General features: G+C 37.4%; 1 protein-coding gene across 3 annotated transcripts in view; it reads left to right on the top strand.

Annotated features, from left to right (window-relative positions):
• The window catches only part of MACROD2 (mono-ADP ribosylhydrolase 2), a 2,303,223-nt gene that overhangs the window by 2,135,024 nt on the left and 141,197 nt on the right, over positions 1-27,002 (top strand). Inside the window, exon 11 of one of the 3 annotated variants that reach the window (XM_043982731.1) lies at positions 25,634-25,696. The exons of the other annotated variants lie outside the window; for them this stretch is intronic. Within the exon in view, the coding sequence (XP_043838666.1) occupies positions 25,634-25,696 (63 nt within the window). The remainder of the gene's footprint in view (positions 1-25,633; positions 25,697-27,002) is intronic. 3 annotated transcript variants of the gene reach the window in all.

Genomic DNA, 27,002 nt, shown 5'->3' with positions numbered 1-27,002 from the left:
TCCACAGTTCTTTTTTTCAGGATTTGAAGAGCATTTTCCATCATGAGTCCTTTAGAACTATCTTGGACCATTGTATTTCTGTGAAGAATCAAGTCTATTACAGTTGATCAACGCATAATGTGTTGATAATATGTACAATGATCTCCTGGTTCTGCTCATCTCACTCATCATCAGTTCATGCAAGTCCTTCCAGGTTTCTCTGAAATCTGCCTGCTCATCATTTCTTATAGCACAATAGTATTCCATTATATTCATATACCACAACGTGTTCAGCCATTCCCCAGTTGATGGGCAACCACTCAATTTCTAATTCCTTGCCACCATAAAAAGAACAGCTATAAATATTTTTGTACATATGGGTCCTTTTCCCTTTTCCATGATCTCCCTGTGAAAAAGATCTAATAGTGGTATTGCTGGGTCAAAGGGTATGCACAGCTTTATAGCCCTTTGGGCATAATTCCAAATTGCTCTCCAGAATGGTTGGATCAGTTCACAGCTCCACCAACAATGCATTAGTGTACCAATTTTTCCACAGTTTCTCAAACATTAATTATTTTCCTTTTTTGTCATATTAGCCAATCTGATAGGTGTGAGGTGGCACCTCAGAGTTGTTTTAATTTGCACTTCTCTAATCAATAGTGATTTAGAGCATTCTTTCATATGGCAATAGATAGTTTTGATTTTTTTTATCAGAAAACTGTCTGTTCATATCCTTTCAACATTTCTCAATTGGGGAATGACTTGGTTTCTTATAAATTTGATTTAGATCACTATATATTTTAGAAACAAGGTCTTTATCAGAAATACTGGCTATAAAAATTATTTCCCAGCTTTCTGTCTCCCTTCTAATTTTGGATACATTGCTTCTGTTTGTACAAAACCTTTTTAATTTAATGTAATCAAAATCATCCATTTTGCATTTCATACTATTCTCTATCTCTTATTCAGTCATAAACTGTTCTCCTTTCCGAAGATCTGAGAGGTAAAATATTCCTTCCTCTCCTATTTACCTATGGTATAACCTTTAATATCTAAATCATGTACCCATTTTGACCTTATTTTAGTATAAGGTGTAAGATGTTGGTCTATGCCAAGTTTCTGCCATATTATCTTCCAGTTTTCCCAGCAGTTTTTGTCAAATACTGAGTTTCAGGAACTATTTTTATCTCTCTTTTTATCCCTGGTGCCCACCTAACTTTTGCCTGACATTTAATAAATCCTTAATAAATGCCTATTGATTTATTGAATGAGTGATTTGATAAAATGACTTCATAAGGACTATGTTGGAGGTTTCCAAATGTTTAAAAATAACCAATCTAGCCACAGAATGCTCTAAATTTGTCTCCAGCATAAAATATCCCCAAGTTTCTGAGAGTTTCTGAAAAATGGAACAAATTGTCCATTTTTTTATTCCTGAAATAGTATCATAGAATCTTAAATTTAGAAATGGAAAGAACCTGAGAGGTCATGTAGTCCCACCCCCTCATTTTGGAAGCTCAAAGAAAATGAGCACCTTCTGAAGGTCATCTAGGTAGTAAATGGTCAAGCTGGGAATTTTTTTAACTCAGATCCCCTGAACCCAAATCCAAGATTTTTTTCTACTGTGTCATGCCACCTAATAAAGAAATGAACATATTTTTCTTGTATGTTTGTCACTTATCTTTTTTGCTTAATAAGAAGGGCATTCTTTCTGTAACTGTTATTGTTCCAATGTAGAGAATCATGTGTCTCTGTGAGCTAACAATCACCATTCAGAAGAGAAAGGAATTAAAAAACAAAACTGTAGGCCGCAAATGATAACAGATAGGTAGGGTTTGTTTCTTTGCTTTGCTTTCAGTTGATAGTAAACTCTTGGTCCTTATGTTGAAAAACTGCTCATCCTTGGTCAATTTTTCATCTCTGGGGTAATAGGTTTCTAATAGAAACCTCACCTCTGATAAAAACAAACAATATATTATAAAACATATATCTTGGGCACAAGTATTATATTTACCACCACCCCCCCCCAAAGTACAAGGACAGAATTTTTTTGGTGCCCACTCTTTATTTCTTTTCTTATAATGGGTAATCAATAAATGTTGAATGAATGAATGATTACCACAGCTGCAAATAATTTCTCTTAAATAAATTGCATTTCCTGTTCCTCTGCAAAGCCCATTTTAAATGAAGATAAAGCATAATAGGAAGGGACTCTTTGGGGAATAATGAAGCATTGAACATGGAAGTGTCATCTTTCTTGTTAGTGCTGAGCACAACAGTTGCAGTTACTAGGCCTATTAATGTATGTAATTAACAATTTGAACTCTGCCATATGTCTAGGCAGGAAACGCATAGGATATTGGATGATCACCTGCCATTTCATTAAGAGTAAGGGTTTATTATAACAAATGCCTGATTATCCACTGTTAAAGCTGGAGGAGGAAGAGCATGGTTTTAGGCTCAGTAGCCTCTGGGTCATGGAGGAGAGAAGAAAATGACAACAGATGGACAGATCGATTTTTGGAAGGAATCTTGGGGTGACAAGATTTTTCTTCCTACCTTTTAAAATACAGTCTCAAAATTAAGTATTTCCAAAACTTAGCTTGTCTAAGCCAAAAGAGTCTCTGCTGTAAAACAAGATTTGTGGGGAGTGGGGGAGGGTAGGGAGGGAATATGTTTGCACTAAGGTCAAATATTCCCAATATTTTTGTGACACGGAGACATCTTTCACTTTCATCTCATCATCTCAGAGTCTTCAGATTTATCCCTCAAGGTGTTTTGCTGACACTTAAGCCCTTGATTTGAAGATGGGGGTGTCAGCAGATTGAGTATTTGCAAAGGAAGAATGTAATATCGTTAATGTTGGCAATCAAATCTTAAAGGCCAGAAAAAGGCTTAATTTTAAGATCCTGGAAATATGTGGATGAGTAGATTACTATGGGAACAGACATTTTGGAAAAGAAGCACTATGTTTGAGAGATACACTCAAAAAAGGTTAAGAACACCTGTGTTCTTATCTAAGTTATCCTGCTTTGAAATCTGCTCCAATGGCTTCAATTATCATCTCTAAAAAAGATCCATAGATCTATTTATCCTTCCTTAACCTATCTCCTAATCGTGGGCTACCTCTTGTACATCTCCAAAACCTAACTCATTATCTTTTTCAACAAAATTTTCCCTCTTCTGAACTTCCCTATTTCTACTGAAGGTACCATCATCTTCATAGACACCTAGCCTCACAACTGGATTTCATCCTTCATGCCTTATTCTAATTCACTCTAATTTCTCATCTATTGCCCAATCTTGTTATTTCTACCTTCCCCAAATCTCTCCTGTTTGTCCTCTTCTATCCACTCATGTATTTGCTACTCTGATATAGCCTCTTATCACTCCAAGCCTGGATTATACCAGTAGCCTTCTGGCTAGTCTTCCTGCTTTAGGTCTCTCCCTATACCAGGCCCATCCTCCACACAACTGACAAAGTGATCTCCCCAAAATTCAGGTTTGACCATGTTCCTCACTACTCAACAAAAATCTACTGGCTCTCTATTGCCCCCCAGGAAAGTCAAATATAAAATTCTCTGTTTGGCTTTTAAAGTCCTTCCAAACCTGGACCCTTTTTAGCTTTCTAATCTTCTTACACTTTTTTTTCTCCATGAAATTGAAGTTCCAGCAATATTGGCTTCTTCCTATTCATTTCACGCTCCATTCCCCATTTCTGTGCTTCTTTACTTCCAATCCCCTGCCTCGGATGCTCTCCCTCCTCATGTCTTTCTCCTGGCCTCCTCCTTCCCATCCCACTTTCTGTAAGAGTTCTTTCTCACTTTGCTCCACCCATGCTACTGCCTTCTCTCTAAGATGAACTTCCATTTACACTGTATATACCATGGAAACAAAGTTTTTGTTTTATATGTTGTGTCCCTCATTGGACTGTGAGCTCCATGAAGAGAAGAACTATGAAATTATGATTTTGTCTTTCTTACTATCTCTAACATTTAACAAAATTCCAGGTGTGTGTGTGTGTGTGTGTGTGTGTGTGTGTGTGTGTGTGTGTGTGTGTATATATATATATATATATATATATATATTCATAGTAAACTCTTTATAGATGTTTGTTGACTGAATGATTAATTCTAAGTGGAATGAATGACTCCTCTTGGTTGCCAGTATTTCATTCCCCCACCCCAGAATCACCATTTCTTTACTTTGCATATATTTGCATGTACTTATATATTTAAGTATTTGTCTATACAAATAGAATATAAACTCCACCAGAGCAGAACTGTTTCTTTTTTATCTTTGTGTCTCTAGCCCCTGGAATAGTGCTTGAACTATAGAAAATGCTTAACAAATACTGGCTGATTGATTGGCTCATTGATTAAAAGGAATGGAGGAAATTCTAGAATCCATAACAGACAGGGCAGCTAGGACCAGAAAGGCTGTCTTTGGATAGTATGAGTAATACACAATATGAACAATCTTTGTAAGAACAATCAAATATTAAACAACAGCAAAATTTTCTGGGGTGAGGGCTTGTGTATGGGTAAGTATAAGCTAAACCAACTCTTCTAATTTTTTTAAAAGTCATTCTCCAAATGAGGGACAAACTCATATAGTGAATAAAGAGCTCACTTCAGAGTCAGGAAAGCCTCAGTTCAAATCTTACCTCAGACACATCCTGACTATGTGATTCTCTTGGCACATCACTTATTATTTCAGTGATCCAGACTCTCTGAGACTATAAATTGCAAAGCAGTGCCAATCTCTATTGACAGAGGGAGTTTTCCCAATTGAGAGTTCTCTATACTAATGAAACCACAAGTCAGGATTTTTAAAAAATTCCAAAGATGTACTACCTGTTTTTGGGGGGAAAAAACTTTTCAAGCATTTATATCAATTTGTCCTAAATCAGAACAGCCTTTCCCCACCCCCATCACAAAATTGGCTCCATAATACTTAGTTTCAGGTAAGCATTGGTACTACCAGCTGTCAGGTTAGATATATTTTAAATAGGTTTTCTTTTTTCCCCCTCTGCAAATCAGAATAAGGTTCAAAATATTAAGTCACTAGAGTGACTAATGCAGAGTTGTCAGAGAAGAATTATATACCTGCAGGGTTCTAATCTGTCAGAGAATTCATTTCACATTTCTATCCATTATGTGAATAACAATAAACCACCCTGATGGTTCAGCTTGACTGCAGTACTGACTGGTAACACTGCCTTCGTGCTTGGTATATGTTTCAAATATTCATGGAACATTTGCTGAATTGGAGAAAAGGGTTGGGGGGTGGGGGGTGTGGAGGAAAGAAGCAAAAGGTAGCATTTTGCTTATTTAAATTTATTGGGCTAGTTGTGTGGTCAAGTTTATAAGGAGGGAAGGAATCTAATCCCCTATTATATTGATTTCTGTTACCTTTACTGTGTTCCTTCTCACCAGCCTGTTGTATACAGAACACTCTATGGGATGGAGAGAACATCTAATGTTTTCACTGGAAACTAGAATCAGAATTCATAGTGTGGATGAAGGGGAGGGAGAAATTCACAATCTATTTGTTAACAATACATTTTTAGAAATTAATTAGTAGCCCATGAGTCACTAAATACATATACATATGTGTGTGTTCAATGAATTTAAACTAGAAGGAAGCAGAAATGAAATGCAGTTCATCATATTTAATGTTGCAGAGAACTGTTTCTTTGCAGGCCACCCCCCTCCCAAACCTTTCCGTTGTGCTTAGATGCACAGTAGCCCACAACTGCTGACTAAGGTGCCTCAGGTAAATGAGAAAGAAACTAGCCATTCCCACACTGCACTCAACTGACCTGGCACACTCCTATGAGTGGGGGGACTTGGGCAATGAAATGAGGCAAATTGTTGGAAGGAGCAGTGAATCAGGTACACAGCTCTGTTTCTCAATTATAAGAATTGCTGGCTTAAGTCTGTTTAACCCACTTGAAGTTTGCCTTGTAGAATTCAATATTAGCTGTAATTAAAAATGACCTAAATCATAACTTAATTACATATCATAGGCCAATTTCTAAAGAGGTCAGCTCTCATTTTAATATGTATATAATGTTTCTGCCTGTAATTAGTTTACTCACCAATGATTGTTACCATAAATGACTAATTGGGGGTGCAATCAGCAATTTTCAGGAGAAATTACCTACTCGTCCTTTATTTGGAAGATCCAAAAGGAGTATCTATTATTTGTGCGTTTATTTTGACATCTTTGTGTGATTGGAATCCTCTCTAATGTAACCTGACATCTGTTTTTGATCACCATTTGTAACTGCCTACTATCCTTCACAGATAATCACAATGCTGTTATTTTTCACTTATCAGAAGAAAACATCATTCACAGTTTTGTAGTACTCTTTGTCTCAGGAGAACAATACCATTTTGACACTTCAGTGATCCACAGATTTTCTTGGGGGCTGACAATCAGGAGCTATCCAGTCCCTCACAGGCTGAACCAATTCCCAGATTATCTGCCATTTATAATGAGAATAGGAAAGAATGTAGCAATCTATTCTCATAAGCTAAACTGCCAAGAAGATGGAAAGTACTAAAAACTTTTCTCAAGCCATCGCTGTGAGATTGTTCTCTTGCGATCCTTCTTATTGGTAGTGTTTCATCATCCCTTGCCCATTAAGCCAGTTTCTTCTATTGCTCCCTACTGTCTCTGCCTGTTCATTTGGTTGTACTGTTGTAGCTAAGAGGTCACTTTATGTATTAAATGTAAATGTAGAATAAGTGAGAGAGGATGAACTAGTCTGTTCCCACTTTGAATGTGCAGTCATTTCTAGGATTTTCTCTTTGCTGCAGTCTCATTGATCATCAGCCTATCATTTTTTTAAAATTTAAAGTAAAAAAAATGTGTTTGCAGAGAAGAGATAGTTATGACTTCCCTATTGTCATGCCAAAAGTTCATTTAAATAGAGGACAGATTTCTGCCAGACACTCATCAATTTAGCCAAGAAAAACAAAGACCACAGCAACATACTGCATCTGGTAAGAGATATGTTGTTTTGTGTCTGTATCATTGTATTATAACTAGCAGCACCTAATTTTCTACTGTCACCTCTTCTACCAATAGAGAAGAAACAGATGTTCCTATTTGTCTTTTGATATGGCTTCAAACCTTTTGTATTTCCTAGTCTTAAATGGTATCAGCTCCCAGATACTATTTTTCCTCCTTTGTCCTTGAATCAACTGACTGATTGCTTCAGTGTGGATATTAGAGATGTGATTGTCCTCTCAAGGAGACTACTACTGCCGAAAGCTACTGGACCAGAACAAGAGAATGACAGAGATCATTGACAAGTGTACATAAATAAAAGCCCTGCTTTTACTTATTTTTTCCTAAGGATAGTATAGGACCTTTTTCTGGCTCTGTCTGCTTGGAGATACTGAGTCAGAATCAACCCTGGGGAAGAAGATACATTTCACTTGATAAATGGGTAGCCTTTGACTTCCCAGTATAACACTTTCGATGACCAACCTTACAAATAAGTAGGATAGAAAAGTTTGATATGATTTCAGGGACCCCAGAAAGGTCTCTTCCCATCTTTGAAAATATGACCCACTTGCTTCCTTGGATCTGAAAATGTTTTGACAGGGGACAAAGTCTTTCCATTCCCCAGTTAGAAATGTGGCACATACCTGAAAGAAGTAACATGTTAACTCAAATTTATTCACATCAAGTCATAATTTGCAGATTATTTCTTCCATGGGAGAAGTTAGGAAGTAGGAATAGGATAAGGACTTGAGCTAAAAAAAAAAGAAGAAAGAGAATTGTTAAAGTGATTTGAACTAATTATGGAGAAAACCAAATTGAATTTGGGGGAGGAAAAATGTGAGAGAACAGAGAGGGGAAAGGAGAAGAACACAAGCTGAAAATGAAACTTTGGAGCTAACATAGGAAAAGGAATGGAGACAAAGGGGAAGAAAGATTTGAGAAGGAAGAGAAAGTCTGAAGTCCCCCTGTATTCCTCTCTATCTACTCTATGATCCAGAAACACTGACCTTCTCACACACTACACTTTATCTCCTGACTCTGTCTCTCATGCCCAGAATACCTTTCCTCCTTGTCTCTCCATCCTCACTTCCTTCAAAACTCACTTCCCATCCTACCTTGTACAAGAGGCCTTTTCCTATTCTCCTTCAATATTGCTGTTTTCCCTCTGAGATTGTCTCCGATTTACCATGCATAGATTTTGTACTTGACAAGTTGTTTGTCTATGGTGTCTGGTATTAGAATGTGAACTTCTGAAGTTCAGAAACTCTTTTTGCCTTCCTTGATATCACCAGCTCTTAGCACGGTGGCTGGACCATACCGGTCACTTAATAAATGTTTGTTGGCTTGTTGATAGACCTAAAAAGAAAGGGAAGGAGGAAAAGAAGTAAAAGGTGAAGGACCTCCAGAGAAGGGTGAGTGCTTTAGCTGAAGGAAAAGCAGAAGGATTTGAAGAGGGGGAATAAAAGGAGGAAAGAAAATGTAGTTAGTCAAATAAATTGGTGAAGAAAGGGGAATAGGGTTGCAAGAGAATAGAAAATAAGTTGGATGTGGTTGTCAAGATGCATTGGAGGAATTCTACTTCTCCGGGCTTTCTGCTAGCAAGAAGAACAAAGGATGAGGAGATCCCATCTAAGCAGTATCCAGCCAATAACTTTTGTTGTTGTTCAGTTGTGTACTGCTCTTCATGACTCTTTTAGGGGGTTACTTGGCAGAGATACTGGACTGGTTTGCAATGTCATTCTCTGGCTTATTTTATAGATGAAGAACTGATGCAAACAGGGTAAAGTGACTTGTCCCAGTCACATTGCTAACATGTGTCTTAGGCTGGATTTGAACTCAGGTCATCCTGACTCCAGTCCCAGTGCTCAATCCACCACAGCATCTAGAGGCCCTATTGGCTTAAATAGAGTTTGTGATGTTTGTGTTTCTGCCATGCCCAAATGACTGATATCCATGCAAGCTATTCTCTATCCTTAAAGAAAAGTTAAATTAGCTTGAGAAATGCTTTTACATCCAAAGAGAATGAGTGAGAGATCATCTGGTTAGAGTCAGAGGCAGAAGCAACAAGTGGTGATGGTTTGTGGTTTCCTAATGAGGGGTACTGAAGCTATTAAGTGTTGACATGACAATTGTTATACAGATCTATGGTATCTTAGAGGCATATATATACACATATATATGTGTATATGTATATATGTGTGTGTGTAGATATGAGTGTATGGATGTATGTGTGTATATATACATATACACATACACATACATATACACATACACATACACATACACATACACATACACATACATATACATATACGTATATACATATATATATATATATATATGCAGGCAGCAATGGATAGTGCTGGATGTGGAGTCTAAAAGACATGAATTTAAATCTGGCCTCATATATTTATTAGTTATATGACCCATGGGCAAGGCATTTAACTTCTATTGGCCTCAGTTTTCTCATCTGTAAAATGGGGATAATAATAACACCTTCCTCCTAGGATTGTGGTAAGGATAAAACAAAATAATATTTGTAAAGTGTTTTGTCAATCTTAAAGCTCTATGGAATTGCTAATTATTACTGCTGCTGCTGCTGCTACTGCTCCTCCTCCACCTATTACCACCACCACCACCACCACCACCACCACCACCACTACTACTATTACTACTACTACCACTGAACTTAAGAATGGTCAGACCAGATGACAGCTATTCACTGTTGATGAGTAAATATCACAAATGATAATTCCAGATAGAATCTAGAAAACGTTGTTAAAATTTATAAATCTTAGAAAAGAAACTGGAGGTCTTGGCAAAATAGGTATAATTTCATCACTTTCTACTGAGCAGAGTAAAAGGAGTTAAAAGAGAATTGTAAATATGGGAAGTGAACAGTTGACTAAGAAGATTGTTCTGAAAATGGCATAGAAATTATATGTTCCTTCCCAACAACTGATAAGAAAACCTTTTATCTATATCCATATCCTTGCAAATAAAATCACAAGGGCTGTAAACTAAAATGGAAGAGGAAATTGTCTATGCATATCCACCATGCTAGCTACTGCATAGGACAGGGGATAAAGATTAGACCTGTGATTTTTTGGCACTAGGAAATCCTGTGTGAGAAGAAAAGATATTTGATACAGTGACTATAGGAAATGGTATAGAGACTCAATAGGAAAAAGTGGAAAAGATCATTTTGCTATAGTAAGAACCCAGATGAGATTAAAAATTTAGAGTGTACTCACTCATGTATGAGACTCTTCCATCTGTGTTGAGTAGCAGTATTGAGTTGTAGAGGAGAAAGGTGATAGGAATAACACAGATTTGACAAGGTATAAGATGCAGTAGGATGCAGGAGTAAGGAATTCAAGAATAGAGGACATCATATGATTTAATTGGTTAAGTGTTGTCTTTAACTTTAGAAGGAAGGAAAATGAAGTAAGAATGGGGTAATAGCCTGATAAATTATTGAGGAGTGTAAAGATCTGAGTCTTGATGAGGATGAAGAATAAATATAGGAGGAGTAATTCATAGAAAGAGTTTTATCTAAAGGTAGAAGTTTATGATCAAATAAAAACATTTCAGAGTTTTGACTAAGGAAGTAGAACACTTCTAAGTATAGGTCATGGGAGTTGAAGAGATTGAGGAACTGGGAGATTATGACGTTTGAAGTAACTAAGATCAGAAGTTAGAATAGAGAGGAAGATTGTGAGTCAGGCATCAAATTACTTGAGAAAGGAAGGAAAATTACCTGGTCACTGGCATTTAACACCCAGCAGGATCTTGAACTTAAATTCGAATAGAAGGGTGGACCTCAAAGTGGGAGAGGTTGTTGAGTAAAGGCAGCAAAGAAAGAATTTGTCAAAGGCAATGGGAAGCAAAAAAAAATTTACTAACTCCCTCTCCAGCACCAGTGTTAATGACAGAAACTGCAACCAGGCATGACAATAGACCAAGAATTGAAGTATTAATCTGAAGGAAGTCTTGTCTGTGAGTGCCAAGGGATAGAAACAGCACAAGAGGTTAAGAATTAAGGGAAGTTTTAAAATTATGGAATGAGGATTCCATAGGGCACAGATGAAGGAGTGAGCAGAGCCAAATGGAACAAGGGAAAGGCAGGTTTGGGAGGATACAGATGAGAAAACAAAAGGTGGAGGGTTGGGAAGGGGGTAGTTTTCTCTTAGGCAGACAAAGATTAATTTTCACAACAAATAGAAGAGTAACAAGTAGAGATAAATTTCAAGCTGTAAGGGATGAGAACTCAGAGCAGGTACAGGTAGAAGCCTCTTTTCCAAAGATGGCCAAATATAAGACCCTCGTGAATAGAGAAATGATTTCATTCCTTGTGTTGCTATACTCAGCTCCCAGGACCATGCCAGGTTCATTTTAGGTTGATTGATGGATAAGCAGATAACTCTCAGATCCTAGTTCCACCCATTAGGAGGATAGTAAGCAGAGAGTTATATCCTCATTGTAGAATAGTCAAGGCCTGGGGAAATGGATGAATACAAAAGTATGGTACAATCCTGTGAGAACGGTGTTAAGAAAGACAAAGCCCAGAATGAACTGAGGCTGGTGAGAAAGGCTAAGAACAATAGCAAAAAGGGCTTTGAGTTATTTGGGGGGAAAGAGAGAACAATAAATACTACCTCTCAGGGTGAATGGGATGCTGAGAGAAAGCAGAAGGGCTCAATTCTTTTACTTGTGTTTTCTCCACCAAGAGGAATGATCTTTGCACTATAAAGATTAAAACAAAAATGATTAATAGTAGTTGATACCCAATAAAAGTGGAGACTTAGTAAGATGGCGATCAGCTGCCCTTAATTATTTCTAGTCAGATCTAAATGAACTACCTCTTAAGTTACAAAAAGAACTAGCAAGTATGATTGCTGAACTACTGTGAATTATATTTGAAAGACTCTGGAGAAGGAAATAGGTGCTACAGTTTGGAGAGGTGCAAGTGTCCCAGTTTTCCAAAAAAGAAAGAGAACAGAGTCTGCAAACTGCAGGGCAGTAAGCCTGAACTTTATTCCTCAAAAAATTCTGGAACCTATTATTAATTGGATGGTTAGTGAACATTGAGGAAGTGTCATTCACAAAATCAAGCTGGCTTCCCCAAGAATAGGTCAAGCCAAACTAATCTGGATTCCTTTTTTGACAGGGCTATTAGATGATTAGATCAGAGGAATGTTAGAGATATAATTTTACCTGGATTTTAACAAAGATTTTGACAAAAAATTCTTATGCTATACTTGGAGCAAAGATGGAAATGCATTGGCTAGACAATAGTACAATTAAGTGAATTTATTTGGTTAACTGACCAAACCCATAGTCATTAACACTATAATATCATCTTAGGAGCAGGCCTTCATTGGCATGACCCAGAGGTCCATGCCTGACCCTATAATAGTTAACATTTTATCAGTTGTACACTATAATTATCAAATTTGTCAATGACACAAAGCTAGAAGAGATAACTAACACACTACTCAGGATTCAAAATCATTTTGTATTTCTCTCAAAGTAGCAATAAGTTTGGAGCTGACAAGAACTATAATGAAGCTCTGAGTAGGGCTACTCATTGTTGTCCTTAGTGAATGAAAATAAAAAGATATTATCCTTGCCACTTTCATAGATACAATTCTATCTAGAAAGGATAACCTCAGAGCAACTCTTAGAAGCTCTACAGATGGAATCTTGTTATAATGAACTCAGACTTCTGTGTCAAACTCCACTCTATGAATCCTCACAGGCCTGCTCTTTCTAAGTTTCTTTTGTTTCTTCACTATCAAAATTATTTTACTGTGAAATAAAGGGAGAAGCAGGTTGAAGTCTCTTCTGATATGCTTTCAAATATAAAAGCAGTTAATGCTTTGCTAAAACCAGCTACATTACTTTTATTTAGGGGAGAGAGCGTGTGTGTTCTAGAAGGAGTAAGTGGCTTGGGAGTAAGAAGAACTAGAGATCCAAACTCTGGCTCTGCCATTTACTATGGATGCAACCTCAGCAAGTTGTATCATAGAACCTTAAAGTGCCTTTTAAATATCCCCTGGGAGAAGTGATATATAAAGCTAGTGCTATTAAAAAATGTTAAGTACTATGATTTTTGCTGTTGTCATATGCCATAGAGGTTGTACTCTATAATCATGTATGAGTATAGTGTTGAGGTCCCTTAATGGGGTACCCTTTTTAGTTACAACCAGGTCCATGGCATTGTGTTAGATATCTATTCAAATCCCAACCCCCACCAATACATTTCTACATCATACCATGCCAGATAAGAAATGAATTCAGAGTAAAAAGCATTAATAAAAGAATGGCAAGGCAAATAAAATGCAATTGAATCCAGCAATAAATATTCTCTCCACTAACACCAAATGGCTACTACTTTTTCAAACTTTCAGAGTGAGAGTTACTCCTCAAATAATCCTTATGTCTCCCCAACACAGCAGGACATAGTATAATCATTCATGGAACTCATATTAATGATTAAAGTCTAAAACTCCTCACTTTATCACTTTCCTTTCTATCTCAGCATGAGGGTCTAGAGAGTATTGACTTCTCAGTATGGCCATCTCTACCACCATGCTGAAACAGCTAACATTTCACCACCCTACATGACACCCCAATAGCACCTTTTAAACCCCCAAGCAGCAGAAGCTTTTGCCTAATCAGTCTTTTTGGGTAATGTTCTATATTTTGGGTTTATGTAGAGCCTTCTGGGAAGTGTAGTCAGAGAACATACTTAAATGACTAAAATGTTATTTGTTTACCTAAAAAAATTCTTGTTGGCCTAGATATATAGATATAGATAATAGATATATAGATATAGATATAGATATAGATATAGATATAGATATAGATATAGATATAGATATAGATATAGATATAGATATAGATATAGATATAGATATAGATATAGATATAGATATAGATATAGATATAGATATAGATATAGAAAACCTTTGCTCATACTCATCAGGACTCATGGAAAAATATTTTAGAGCCACCCAATCTCATCTATTTGGCTGTGAGTATCCATGCTAAGCATTGGTCAGCATTGATCAATATTGAAAAAAAATATATTTTGAAGCAAAATGTGGAAACATAGAGATGACTTCCAACTAGACCCCTACAACTCCATGTACAGATTTATTCCAGGCTAAACCATTTAGGGCTGTGAGGAAAAAGAGCATTTTTGACTTACTTAGGGTTGGACCACAGTAGAACTCAGAATTCATAGGAGCTTAACATAAAGAATGATGATAAGTCAGTTTATGGGTAATTAAGGCAGTTACCTAGGTAATTAATAAGATTATTCAGCTGTAGTTCCCTTATTTGTTCAAAACACTGAGTGAATTTGTTAGGTGAAAGTTATTTCTTTTGCTAGACAATAATCTTTATTTTCTACTTAATTTATAAGATAGAAATATGAAATAATCCACAGTTCTCCCTTTTATAACTGTCCTCCCATCTTCCCCCCCCCACCAAAAAAAAATTATTTTGTCTTCTGCATATCTTAATTTGTTCCTACTATAGTGTGGGTCATGTTGTAAATACTCAAATAAATATTATTTGATGATAAATATAACAAACCCAACTCAAATTTATGCATAGAAAGATACTTTCATTTATGTAGAATATTTTTATCCTTTCAATTCCTCAGCAAAAAGAAGTGTTTCTTCTTGCCAGTTCTGGGTCTAACATCTGCACCAAGTAGAGCGTATGGTTGTTTTAAATAAATGTGAAGGCATTCTGGTACCATTTATCTAAAAATATAAATGGCAATATATGAAAATGCAGTTTTCAAAAGCAAGTTCAATCCAAGGACTATCATTAATTGGATAATAAGGTTTTTTTTTAAGCAAAGGAATTCCAATTAATACCATCACAGCAACCCCATGTGGACCATAATTTTCCAGCCATCATTACAACAGAGACAACATAGTATAGTGAATGGAATGGTTGTTGTTATTGTTTGTCCTTCATTCTCAAAGAGGACCATGATATTGGGGTGATGTCATAATTTCCAGTGAATTGGATTTAAGTGAGGGAGGACTGTGCAAGGTCACCAACCTCACTCTCTCTAGAGCCATCTGAGTCCAGTGGCAAGATATATATATCAGTACAACTGTAGATGGCACCAGATGTTTTTAAGGCAATTGGAGTTGTGACTTGCCCAGGGTCACACAGTTAATAAGTGTCTGAGGTGAGATTTGAACTCAGGTGCTCCCAACTTCAGGGCCAGTGTTCTATCCACTGAGCCACCTGGCTGCCCCTTGGAATAGAATGGTACACTTGGAGGGAGATCCAAATTCAAATCCTATCTCTGACATTTTCTATTTATGTGACTCTAAACAAATCATTTAACCTCTTTGTGCCTCAAGCAACTCCCGAGGATTTACCAACTAAGTCATAGATGTCTTGCAAATTTTGTTGGTTAGGGAATTTCCAAATACTAAGAATTCCCAAGCTGGCAAAGTCACAGATCCTTTGTGTATCATTATATAATATTTAGTATGTTGTTAATTACCAATTCAATTTGAATAAAATATGAATGAAATGAACATAGAATAATAGACTATTCATAGATGTGAGTATTTGCTAACACCTAACCTCAGTAACACCAAAGAGTCAATGAGGAATCTATTGAAATTACTTTATCTCTTTTTGTCTTTTTCCTTAGTTTTTCAAGTAAAGACCATTAGTAAATCCTTCATTATTGTCATTTCTTAATATTTATTGATAGTGTAATGTATCTGGTAGAGGACAAAGTAGGTGCTATAAAATCTCCTAGGAATGTTGTGATAATTAATAGTGTTTGTAAAATGGTGGGAAATCCATGGATTAAAAAGTTAGTTTATCAGGGTAAAGTATTTGTATTAACATGCCATATGTTCAAAGCATATGTTATCTATTAAGGGGGATGTGTGATATTGAAAATAGCTCTCTGGTGCATCATTTTGTACTATTTTTAAATCAACAGGCCATGGAAAATTTCCTCATATTCCAAGACTCCCCCCCACACACACACACCATTACTTACATGCTATGTAGACTAACCCCTCAACAAATATTTATTGAGCCTCCACTGGGTGCTTGGCTCTATACTTGACACATACAACATTTAAAAGAGATTGAAATTATAGGTAAGGAATGGATTTCCCTCTACTAATTCTTTTTGTTTTTTCTTCTTGGATTCTTGGTTCAAAAGTTCTGTTTTATCGGACATGTATAATGTAATAAGTAATGAATTCATTTCCCCCTTCCCTAGGTGGACAAGTAGACTGATAGTTCTTTTTTTAAAGGGATCAAGGGAAATAATTCTCTTCTTACCAACCTCAACACAGATTGTAAAATTGCTCCATAATCCAACATAGCCCCTACAACATAGCTCTGCACAGACCAAAAAGGGGATGTGTTTGGGGGCTATGAGTCTGGTTGGGTTGAGTCCATTGGGGTATAGAAAACATATGTCAAGGGTACTGGAAAATTTAAATGCTACATAGATTCTGACTATCATTATTATGATTATTAATGCTATATATTTCCAGATAGGAGAAAACATGTATTAATCATGATTTAGGAAGTAAGGTGGTAGTGACTTACAGCACTAAATGGAGTATATCAAGGGATATTTTTTATAAAACACATTTTAATCAAGAAAATTCCAGTCTCAATCATATGTGTGTGTTTATTTTATGTAAAGTATCATATAGGCATGGGGCATACCTGAGGTAAGTACAGTGTCCAGCCTTGAAGATGGCACTCAAATACCTAGCCTGGGATCTTCCTCTACTATCCTTCTCCTGGGTTTTTCTATGATCCTATTCATAATTCCATGACTGCCATAAAGTGGGTCTCAAAACCATGAAGACCAATTGGTTCAAGTCCCACCCCTGACACATACTGGCTATGTGACAAGTCATTTAAACTCTCACGTCTTGAACATTTTGTAAGATTATAAATAGCTGAGAGAGAGAGAGAGAGAGAGAGAGAGAGAGAGAGAGCTGCATTGGTAGAAGAAGTAACTCACTGGGAGCTCCCTAAAAAAAAATAATAATAATAATAATTCAACTATTAGGGATAGTTTGGGTCCCTAATACTATCTCTATTTCATTAGTGAGAAGAGTAGAGTTTGTTGTTAAATATTGTAGAAAGATTAATTATTAATAACTATAACTAACCTGGAAAATTATATATAATTGGATTTATGAAAAATTATGATTATATGAAAATGATAAATTTAGAAAAATTATAATTGGGCCGTAAGTCCCTTCATGGTTGCCATTAAAATGTGAAATATTTTTACTGACTAGGGCTAATTTGGGGGGCTAATCTGACTGGAGGACTAATCCTGGGACTGTTGACTATTTGGCTATCTGACTTCCTTAATTTAATGTGGGCCGTTTATAAAGTTCTACCACACTGCTCCCAAACTGATAGACTAAAGATTAAGAAGCCTCTTAACTAAATAATCAAAACAGAGTTTATTTATGAGATACTATTTAAAATTAGGAATACAGGGAAATAAAATGTACAACCTGACTGCTTTCCTGTGGTCTCTTTCCACTGCATCTCTTTCCCACCTGCCGCAATACAATAGGGGCCTTAGCCGCCTCCGGCCTCAGGGCACGTTATACTTTCCCTGGTTTGTATTAAGGCCTGTAACTTTGTCAGCCCTGTCTCTCCTTTTCCGAACTGAACTCTCCTCCATCCTTGTCCACGCTCCCCTCTAGTCACTTCTAGTTCATTCTCTCCTAGTCAGCCCCTCTCCTCTATCTAGTCCGTCCTTGCTCCTTTTTTTATCTAGTCCATCTCCCCCCTCCTGTCTCACTCCCAGATCTATATATACCTTTTCTTCTCTCCACTCAAATCTCGGGGCTTCCTTCACCCCCACAGACCAAGTTAATCCGCCAGCCAGAGCTGCAGCTGGTGGGGGAGGGGGTGTGCTCTCAAGCCTCATGCCTCAGCACAGGCCATCCGGGATCCTTCAGATAGCTCCACTCAGGTCGGAGGGAGCTGGGGGCTTCCCCCACCCCCAGCTGTCTGACCTGGCGTCTTGTATAGCCCGCAGGGCTTTTTCCGCTCAGCTGAAGCTGAGGAGGAGGGGGAAAGACCCTGAGGGCCTAAAGCTTTCTAATCTCAGCCTAAAGGTAGGGTCCCCAAATCAAAATAAATTTCCACATTGTTCCCTCAAATTATTGATTATCCCCTCCAAACAGGAAACAGCATGGTGGTAAGCCCATAGGGCAAGATTAATTGATTCTGAAACAGCAAAATTGAGCCTCATACAAGTTTGTTGTTCAATCATTTCAGTCATGTCCAACTCTTTGTAACCCCATTTTTGGGTTTTCCTTGACAAAAATACTGGAAGGGTTTGCCATTTCCTTCTCCAACTCTTTTTAGAGATAAGGAAACTGAGGCAAACAAAGTTAATTGACTTTTCCAAGGCCACACAGCTAGTTTCTGAGGCCAAATTTGAACTAAGGAAAAAATGAGTCTTCCTGACTCCAGGCCCAGTACTCTATCCACTGTGCCACCTGGCTGCTCTCCATACAAGTTTAGTCAAAATGAGAAGATGATTACTATCTTTTAGTGGAGTAGGATGCTGGACACAGTTTAGATGATCCCAATTTTGTTGGCAACATCCAAAGCATCATAGTCTGGAGCCAGTCGGACATAGGCCTTCTTCTCTCCATCAGGCTAGATCAGTGTGTTGACCTTGGCCACATCGATGTCATAAAGCTTCTTTATGGCTTGCTTGATCTGATGCTTGTTGGCCTTGATATCCACAATGAAGACAAGGGTGTTGTTGTCCTCTGTCTTCTTCATAGAAGACTCAGTGGTCAAGGGAAACTTAATGATGGCATAGTGGTCAAGCTTGTTTCTCCTCAGGGCACTTTTCCAAGGGTATTTGGGCTACCTTCGAAGCCTTAGAGTCTTGGGTCACTGGAAGGTGGGGGATGTTCGGGTCTTCTTCTTTTTGTGGCTATGGACACCCTTCAATACTGCGTTCTTAGCCTTCAAGGCCTTGGATGGAAGTCTTTGGGGGAACAACCGCTTCCTTCTACACCTTTGGTGCCATCTTGGAGAAAAGGGATGACTATTTTTCTAACAAGTTTATGGTCTCTATCAGAAGTGAATAGAGGTAGGCAAGGCAAGAACAGGATCTCATTTGTTTTAGGGATTGCTGTTTAACATAAATGAGAGAGTATAAACCATGTCTTTTAGAGTTTAAGTTGAACCTTACATGAGGCTTTTTCTATAGATACTGACTGAGGATAAAGCAGCGGCCCTGGAGGATAAAGCACCGGCTCTGGATTCAGGAGTACCTGAGTTCAAATCCGACCTCAGACACTTGACACTTACTAGCTGTGTGACTCTGGGCAAGTCACTTAACCCCCATTGACCCACAAAAAAAAATAGAAAAGAAAAGAAAAGAAAGATACTGAGTAAAAGGGGATGTTTAAGTATAATTTGGGAAGTAGTACTTATGATTTTAGAGAAAGAAGTTAACCTGACCTGAGTTATCCAAACTGATGGGCAGCATGGTCATTCAAGGGAAATAGCATGGTTGTTGTACTGACTTTAATAAAAGTCATACTAAAGAAGCTTACTCCAAAAGAACTATGGAGGGAATATGATTGGGGGGGGTAATGAGGGTTAAGTGACTTGCCCAGGGTCACACAGCTAGTAAGTGTCAAGTGTCTGAGGCCAGATGTGTACCCACATCCTCCTGAATCCAGGGCTGGTGCTTTATCCACTACTCTACCTAGGTGCCCCGGAAATATGATTTCATTTGGCCCTAGAAGAAATGGCATTTTAAAAAATTTATTAAAATTTATTTTTAAGAATAAACAGAAATGTATTTATCTCCCTCACACACTCCACTTCATTGGAAAAAAAGAAAAGAAAAAGAAAGTCCAAGTATCCTGTAGGTATAAACAAAACAAATTTGCTCACTGGTCCATGTCCAAAATTATGTCTCATTTTGTACGGTGAATACATGACCTTTGTCAAGAAGTAAACAGCATGCTTATCATGGGTCCTCTGAAATCATATATAGTTATTGCATTGATCAAAATTCTTACAATTTTCAAAGTTTATTGTTTTTAATAGTGTTCTTGTTAGTATACAAATTGTTATCCTGGTTCCATTCAATTCATTCTTCATCAAATTATGCAAGTCTTCAAACTGTTCATTTCTATCATATTTATTCTTTTCCTGGTTCACTCCTGTTCACTCGACTTTGCATTAGTTCATACTATGGCATGTCTCAGAGGAGAGGTAGAATTATATAATAGAAAAATGTCATGGATTAGGAGCTTTCAGACCTGGGTTCTCTCTGCAATTTTTTCATTCCTTAAGTGTATACATTTTGAGAACACCTTCATTCTCACTGGGCCTTAGACATCTTACCTGTAAATAAGCAAGGGATTAGATGATCTCTCAGGTATCTTGTAGCTCTATGATTCTAAATGAGTTTGGAGTTGAGGTCTACAATAATGTATTTGTTTACAACTATTTACCCACATTGTTGGCTGACTCTAGATTTTATGGCTCTCACCAGGGGGAAGGAGAGCAGTCCTACTATATTTTGTGGCCAACCAGCTCTACTAAATCCAATGTAAAAGTCATCTTATAGATATTACCACACCCCTCCAGGAGCAATTCTTAAATTTACATTTAATGTATGTCAACTGGGAGTTGCCCAAGTTTGATGTTGGGAGGACAGTTAATTAAAGCAAAATAAGCAAAGAAAGACTTTTTAAAGTAATGTTAAGCTCTCTAGTACTTGAATTTTTTGTTTTAATTTTTAACTTAATTGTTTAAGTTTTAAATTCTTAAATTTTTTGTTTTGTTTATTTTTTCCCTTCTGTCTTTCACATAAGAGAGTTAATGGCGATAGTATATCAACAGTAATATATTTATACAGCATATTACAATGTGCTTGTCTCACAATTAGCCCTGAGAGGTAAATAGTGAAAATATTTTTATCCCTGTTTTATGGAACAGGAAATGGAGACTTAAACTCAGAATTTGAAATAAAGTCTTCCTGACCCAGAGTCCCATGCTCTTTCCTCTATACCATACTATCCCTTACATAAGTTTATTTATTCCAGTACTAGGGGTGGATCTATATTGATCAATTGCAATTTCTTTAAGTTAATATGTGTGAAGATCTTAACAAAATTTAAAAGATCATAATAACTTTTGGATTTAATTATTATTGCTGCTCTTCTTATTGTTCTTATTATTTTCCAATTCCTTATTAGCAATAGCTGAAAGAGATCACAGTTATAGTCTACAATAATGGAATATTTTTTTCTCCTTGTGAAAATGACACCACAGGATCAAGAACTGACTTTGTTTGCAACATGGTCTAATCAATTGGGCATTTCTTTCTTTTACATATATGTATATATGTGTGTGTAGGGGGGCAGCTGGGTGGTGAAGTGGATAAAGCACGGGATCTGAATCAGAAAGACTAGAATTCAGATAATTACTAGCCGAGTGACCCTGAGCAAGTCACTTAACTCTGTTTGCCTGTTTCCTTACACATGCTAAGAGTTTAATAAACATCACTTGAATGAATCAATGAATGAAAACATCTTTCATTACTTTAAGGACCCATGTTTTTATGCATCAGTCTACATGTAAATGAGGTTTCTGTGCCACCTCACCAACCCCTGCAAAAGAAGATTGGTGCTCACCAATCTGGGTGCTTAACTCGTCTGATCCTCTGACCCAACTGAGCAGGGTACTCAGAGAATTCCTAGCTTAGTAAGACCTTTCAGAGCTTATGTTCCATTGGCATAGTCTTCCAGAAGCAAAGGTCACCTTTGCCCCCATCTCACTAGAGTAAGACTTTAATGAAGAAAATTAATCAATATTTGGGGTGGAAGCAAGAACTGCTAAAAACCTTTGGAATATATTCTGTGAATTTGAAGTTGCTTTTTATTAAAATGGGAGAAAAGAATGTTTCAGGGTAATAGCCAACACAATACCCTGCAAATTTACTATATAAAATAAATATGTGATTATAAAGGTGTATTAATGAAAGCCCTTTTCTATCCTACAGTAGATTTTTTTTAAAGAACCCAAAACAAATAGAATAGGCTCTGGCTCAACAATTCTGCATATTTGTTTAGGTGTATTGTAAGCCTTTGCAATCCCTATAAAATCCATGAATTTGCCTGCTCACTGTATTTAACTTTTTGTTGTGAGTGTGCTTCCTGTGAAGATAACTAGACTGACAAAGCAGATAAAAGGAAGGCTTGTGCTTATAGAATACTTATGGGTAACCATGTAATGTGATTTCCCTTCCCCCTTCCCTTCCCCTACCGCCTGCAGAAGCCCACCAACTTACTAAGAAACCACCTATTTAAGACATTTAATAGCATATGAAAAATTATAAACAAGCCAAAATGTCTTTTTTAAAGTGCGTTAAATGAATGCTAATCTAATTGGCCAAGAATGGATTTGGCTTCTCTCAGCCAGGAAATGCTTCTGCACGAGTTCCACCTGCTGGATTCCCAGAAACACTGCCTTGGTGGAAGCTAAGTAAAAAGCCTGAGTCTTTTGATTTGAGGGCATGCTTGTTAAATCACAAATACAGCATTCTCAGAGAGTGCATTTACTGCATGATAAATATGCTGAGACTTTCTTGCAGCTTGCCTCCAGAGAGGATTTTGGGGGTTTTTTGTTTTGTTTTTCTTCAGCAGGAAAGTCATGCATCAGGGAATCTCGTTTGCAAACAAAACTGTTGACTCTTAAAACATCCACTTTAGGAGAGGGCTAAAAAAAAATCCCCCAACTCCCCCAAAATGGAGAATCAATAGGAAGTGAATCAGTAGGAAGCAATCAGCCCCATTTGCATTATCATCAAGCTTTTCTTGGGGTCTGGAGATGAATTTTCCTTTCTACTCATTTAGAGCTGCTGGAACCAATTCCTGACATTCCTCATTAATCTGACACTTAATTGTTTTCTCTCTCCTGGACTGTCTTTCTCCCATCATATAAAAGCATTCTGTCACCACTCAGCAGGCAGGTGCAGTAACCAGCCTGGCGACTTCAGATGCTGTGGGCTGTACTGCAGATCACAGGGTTATTATGAGTTGGGAATAGGGCTGTCACCTGGCCTTGGGTGCAGAAGGTTGCAGATTGCTGGGGATATTCAGACCCGGTTTTGTCCTGGGAACGGAGTGGGGGAGGGGTCCTCTTCTGAACTGTTGCTCTCAATTTACTGTGAAATAGAAAAGGAGCATCAACAAGCCTTTTCCTCCCTTTCTGACCGTCAAAGCAGGTTTAGCAGGAGGGGCCAAGAGAGAAGCGTGAGAGATTAGCTGACGACAGCTAAAAAGAGTTTAAGCAAGAAGGCCAGCCCTGAAAGGGACCTTTTAGATCCTCTACCACCAAAATTCTTATCCTGGTTTCTGTGAACTTGTTTTTAAAAACACATTGATAACAATTTCAGTTTGGGTGGTTTCCTGTTTTAGACCTCCGAATTTTATTTTATGCCTTTAAAAGTATTATTCTGAGAAACAGTCCATAGGTTTCACCAGACTGACAAAAGGGTCCATAACACAAAAATTATTAAGAACCCCAGCTGTACCAAAACAAACAAACAAACAAACAAAACACACACACACACACACACACACACACACATACCCTTTATTTTACACATGTAAGAACTGAGGCCCAGAGAGGTCAAACAATCTGCTTAATGTCATTCAGCTTACAAGTGGAAGAGTAAAGATCTGAAACCAGCTTTTCTGAGCCTTTTAAATCTATGCCTAATGTTCCTACCATGTCAGAAAAAAAGAAGAGTTTGACCAAATCAGTTAGCTAATGTGTGTCTATGTGTATATATATATATATATGTATATATATATGTATATATATGTGTGTGTGTGTGTGCATGTATGTGTGTATATGTGTATACATAGATAGATGATAGATAGATAGATAGATAGATAGATAGATAGATGCCTAAATAAATAGCTGATAGATATATGATAAATGGATAGATAGATAGATGGATGGCTAGATGATAGTATTTCAGGCTTTCTTCTTGCAAGACACTTTATATTCCCCATCCCCATAACATCTAATATAATGATTGGTACATTTCCGGCAGTCAGTAAATGCTTGTAGATTGATTGATTGTGAGAGACTGATTGGTTGATATCTATGCTTTGCAGCCTTTTTGACATTTTTTTCCTTCCCTGAGTAAACTTTTCCTTTTATAGGAGACAAACCTACCATACATCATCCTGAGCTAAAATTGCATCTTTTCAACAGATCCCAACCCCCTTTTACACTTATAAAATATTCTCTTTATACCTCCCAATCCCAGTATTCTTTCAAATCCCCTTGTTCTGTTCTCCTTAATGAGATAGGATCACTTCATCCACTTGCTGATGAAATGAAGAGCTGTCAGCAGTAGCAGACGACTAAACAGTACCTTGGCATAGCACCCAGAAGTCAAACTGCTTTGGACCACGGTATCTGGAGGGAGTGCATCTCCTCCCACCTCCCTGCCCCCAAGCACACCATGACTATTACGACCAGCAGGGCCCTGTTGTTGACGGTTCCAAAATTCTACTCAGGGCAAACTAAGACATTTTCGAGGGAGGAGGAGGCTGCTTTTAGGAAGAGATTGACTGGGGAGGGAGGATTTTTGCCAGCTCCAGTTTGCTCTTAACCAGCCAATCTTTGGGGCACAGCATTTTTAGCAACTCTTTTGAAATTAAGGTTTGTAGTTGATATCTTAATATATGCTGGCAACTGCTGTGGCTATATTTTAACTAAATGTTTTATATTTTGTTCTTGTGTCCTGAGGCAATTTTACTCTGAAGGGCATGATTTTACATTTTTTTAAAATAGCATTGAAGGCCCCTCCCCAATTGTAGAATCCTGCCTTAATTTACTTTTTAATAGGCCTTCTTGGGTTTTTTTTTTCCCCACACACGTGGCTCCATAAACATTTATTATGCATTTTAAACAGAAAGAAAAAAATGCAGTTACTCTCCCTTACTCTCCTACTAAAGCATCCCCATTGCAGTGAACCAGCTATTCAGAACTTGTAGATCTGTGCATTCTAAAATCCTTACTAACGTGATCTACTCAGTATGAAATATTTCATAGCCTGAATATTTTAAGACTGTCACACAAAAGTTAAGGGAAAACAGACCTTTTCTCTTTTAGAAATGTGTAAAACAGGGAGATAAAGGGCACGCAAAAACCCAGTCAACCATGGCTTACCCATATAGTACAAGTTATATAAGCCAAGGAAAATTGCAATGCTAAACTGAAATCTATCTGCTGTGTTGAGAGAGAGATGCTTCCCAGACCAAGGAAGGGATTTTGTTTATGGCAGCTAAACATTTCATCTAGCACACTATTAGAGAAAGGTTTGGGTCAAATCAAACTATTTATGCTGATATTTTCTTTTCCTTTGATTCCTCAGCTAGAATTCTTCCCCCTTGCTTTATTTCCAGGCCTTGTAAATGAAGTTATGCTACATTGGTCACAATTAATTTCAGTGTTGCCTATTAGTCATAAAGAGAGATTTCCTAAATTGACTCGATTTTTTTTCCTGTGGTTTTCTTGGAAGATGAGAATGGCACAGAAGAGAAGTTAAACTCAGAGGAAATGGAAGTCCACAGGCAAGGGGCAGGTGGGTTCAGAGTTCTTTCAAGCATCCTCCTAGGCTCTGGTCCACCTTAGTGAAGAATAACCTTAGTTGGTACTATTGACTGAAAATTCTTGTACCTTTCTACCAGATTAACTTGGGCCTTGTGCCCTCCTCTCACTGGAGACCACAACTCTATTTATTATGAATGAAAGCAGTTCAGGCCAAAGGCACACTTTCCTATTTAAGTTACTGACTCTATTTTCCCTCTTAGTGGGAAAAATTTATCTTGGTAATCCTCTAAGTAGTAGGAGAGGAAAAAAATGAGAGGAGCTTAGGTGGCTTACATCAGGTCAGCATTTTCCTGGATTTCACTTAAGAAAAGCAATATGGCATAATGTATAAAGAGTTGACATCAAAACCAGAAAGATATGAATTCACGCTCTGACACAAATCAGCTCTGTGACCCTGAACAAATCACATGACCTCTCAATTCTCTAGAAAATCCTCTAAGTCACTAAGTGGCAGAGAAGGTGCCAGCCTGCAGTGAAAGAATGAGTTTCTTTACCTGGGAGTAACCCACCAAGAAAATCAGTCCAGTCCCTATCCCCCTAGTTCCTAGAAAGAAAAAAAAAGTTATAGTTTAAGGGTGAATTTCTCATATCTAGATAATGAAGTATTCTCAGTTGTTTTAGGTGAAATTATTTTTTAGTTGAGAGGCAGTAGATAGAAGCTTAGAATAAATAATAGCCAGTTGCAAGTCCAGCTTTTGATAGACTGGATTTAACCTCTCAGTGCCACAGGTCATTCTTTAAGAGTCTAAGGTGCATAACTAACTGTTGCTGATCTGCATCTGCAGAGATTGTCTTCTCACCATGAGATCCCTATACGAATGAAACCACAGATGTGGACCCCCCCCCCAAAATGTTCCCATTTATTTCTTTACCTACTCTGATAAACTGGTTTATTGAGATTGACTTTCATGGCCCGTAGTCATATATGAGAAACAAAGGCTTCCAGTAAAAGCCTTGGTTCATGATGGGACAGATTTGTAAATTGTGTGTTGATAAATTCTAAGTTGTAGGTTATAAATTGGACATTTTTTAATGAAATAGCACTTATAGCTGAAAAGAAATTATCATTACCTTTGATTTATCCTTGCTTCTGCCTATTTTTGTATCCTAGAAAGCTCTCTACTAAAAACATGACAGGAGAAATTATGCAGTTATCAAAATAACTGCTACTGAATGACTAAAAATACCTTCACTCCCTTTAGTTTCCAAGTCACCTCCCCTGAGTATAAAATGGTTTGTTTTGGTTTAAATGGTGGTCTTGGTCTAACATTTGCCAG

Source organism: Dromiciops gliroides, chromosome 2, assembly GCF_019393635.1.
Source record: "Dromiciops gliroides isolate mDroGli1 chromosome 2, mDroGli1.pri, whole genome shotgun sequence".
Taxonomy (NCBI): Eukaryota; Metazoa; Chordata; class Mammalia; order Microbiotheria; family Microbiotheriidae; genus Dromiciops; species Dromiciops gliroides.
This window is presented reverse-complemented; position numbering and strand designations above follow the sequence as displayed.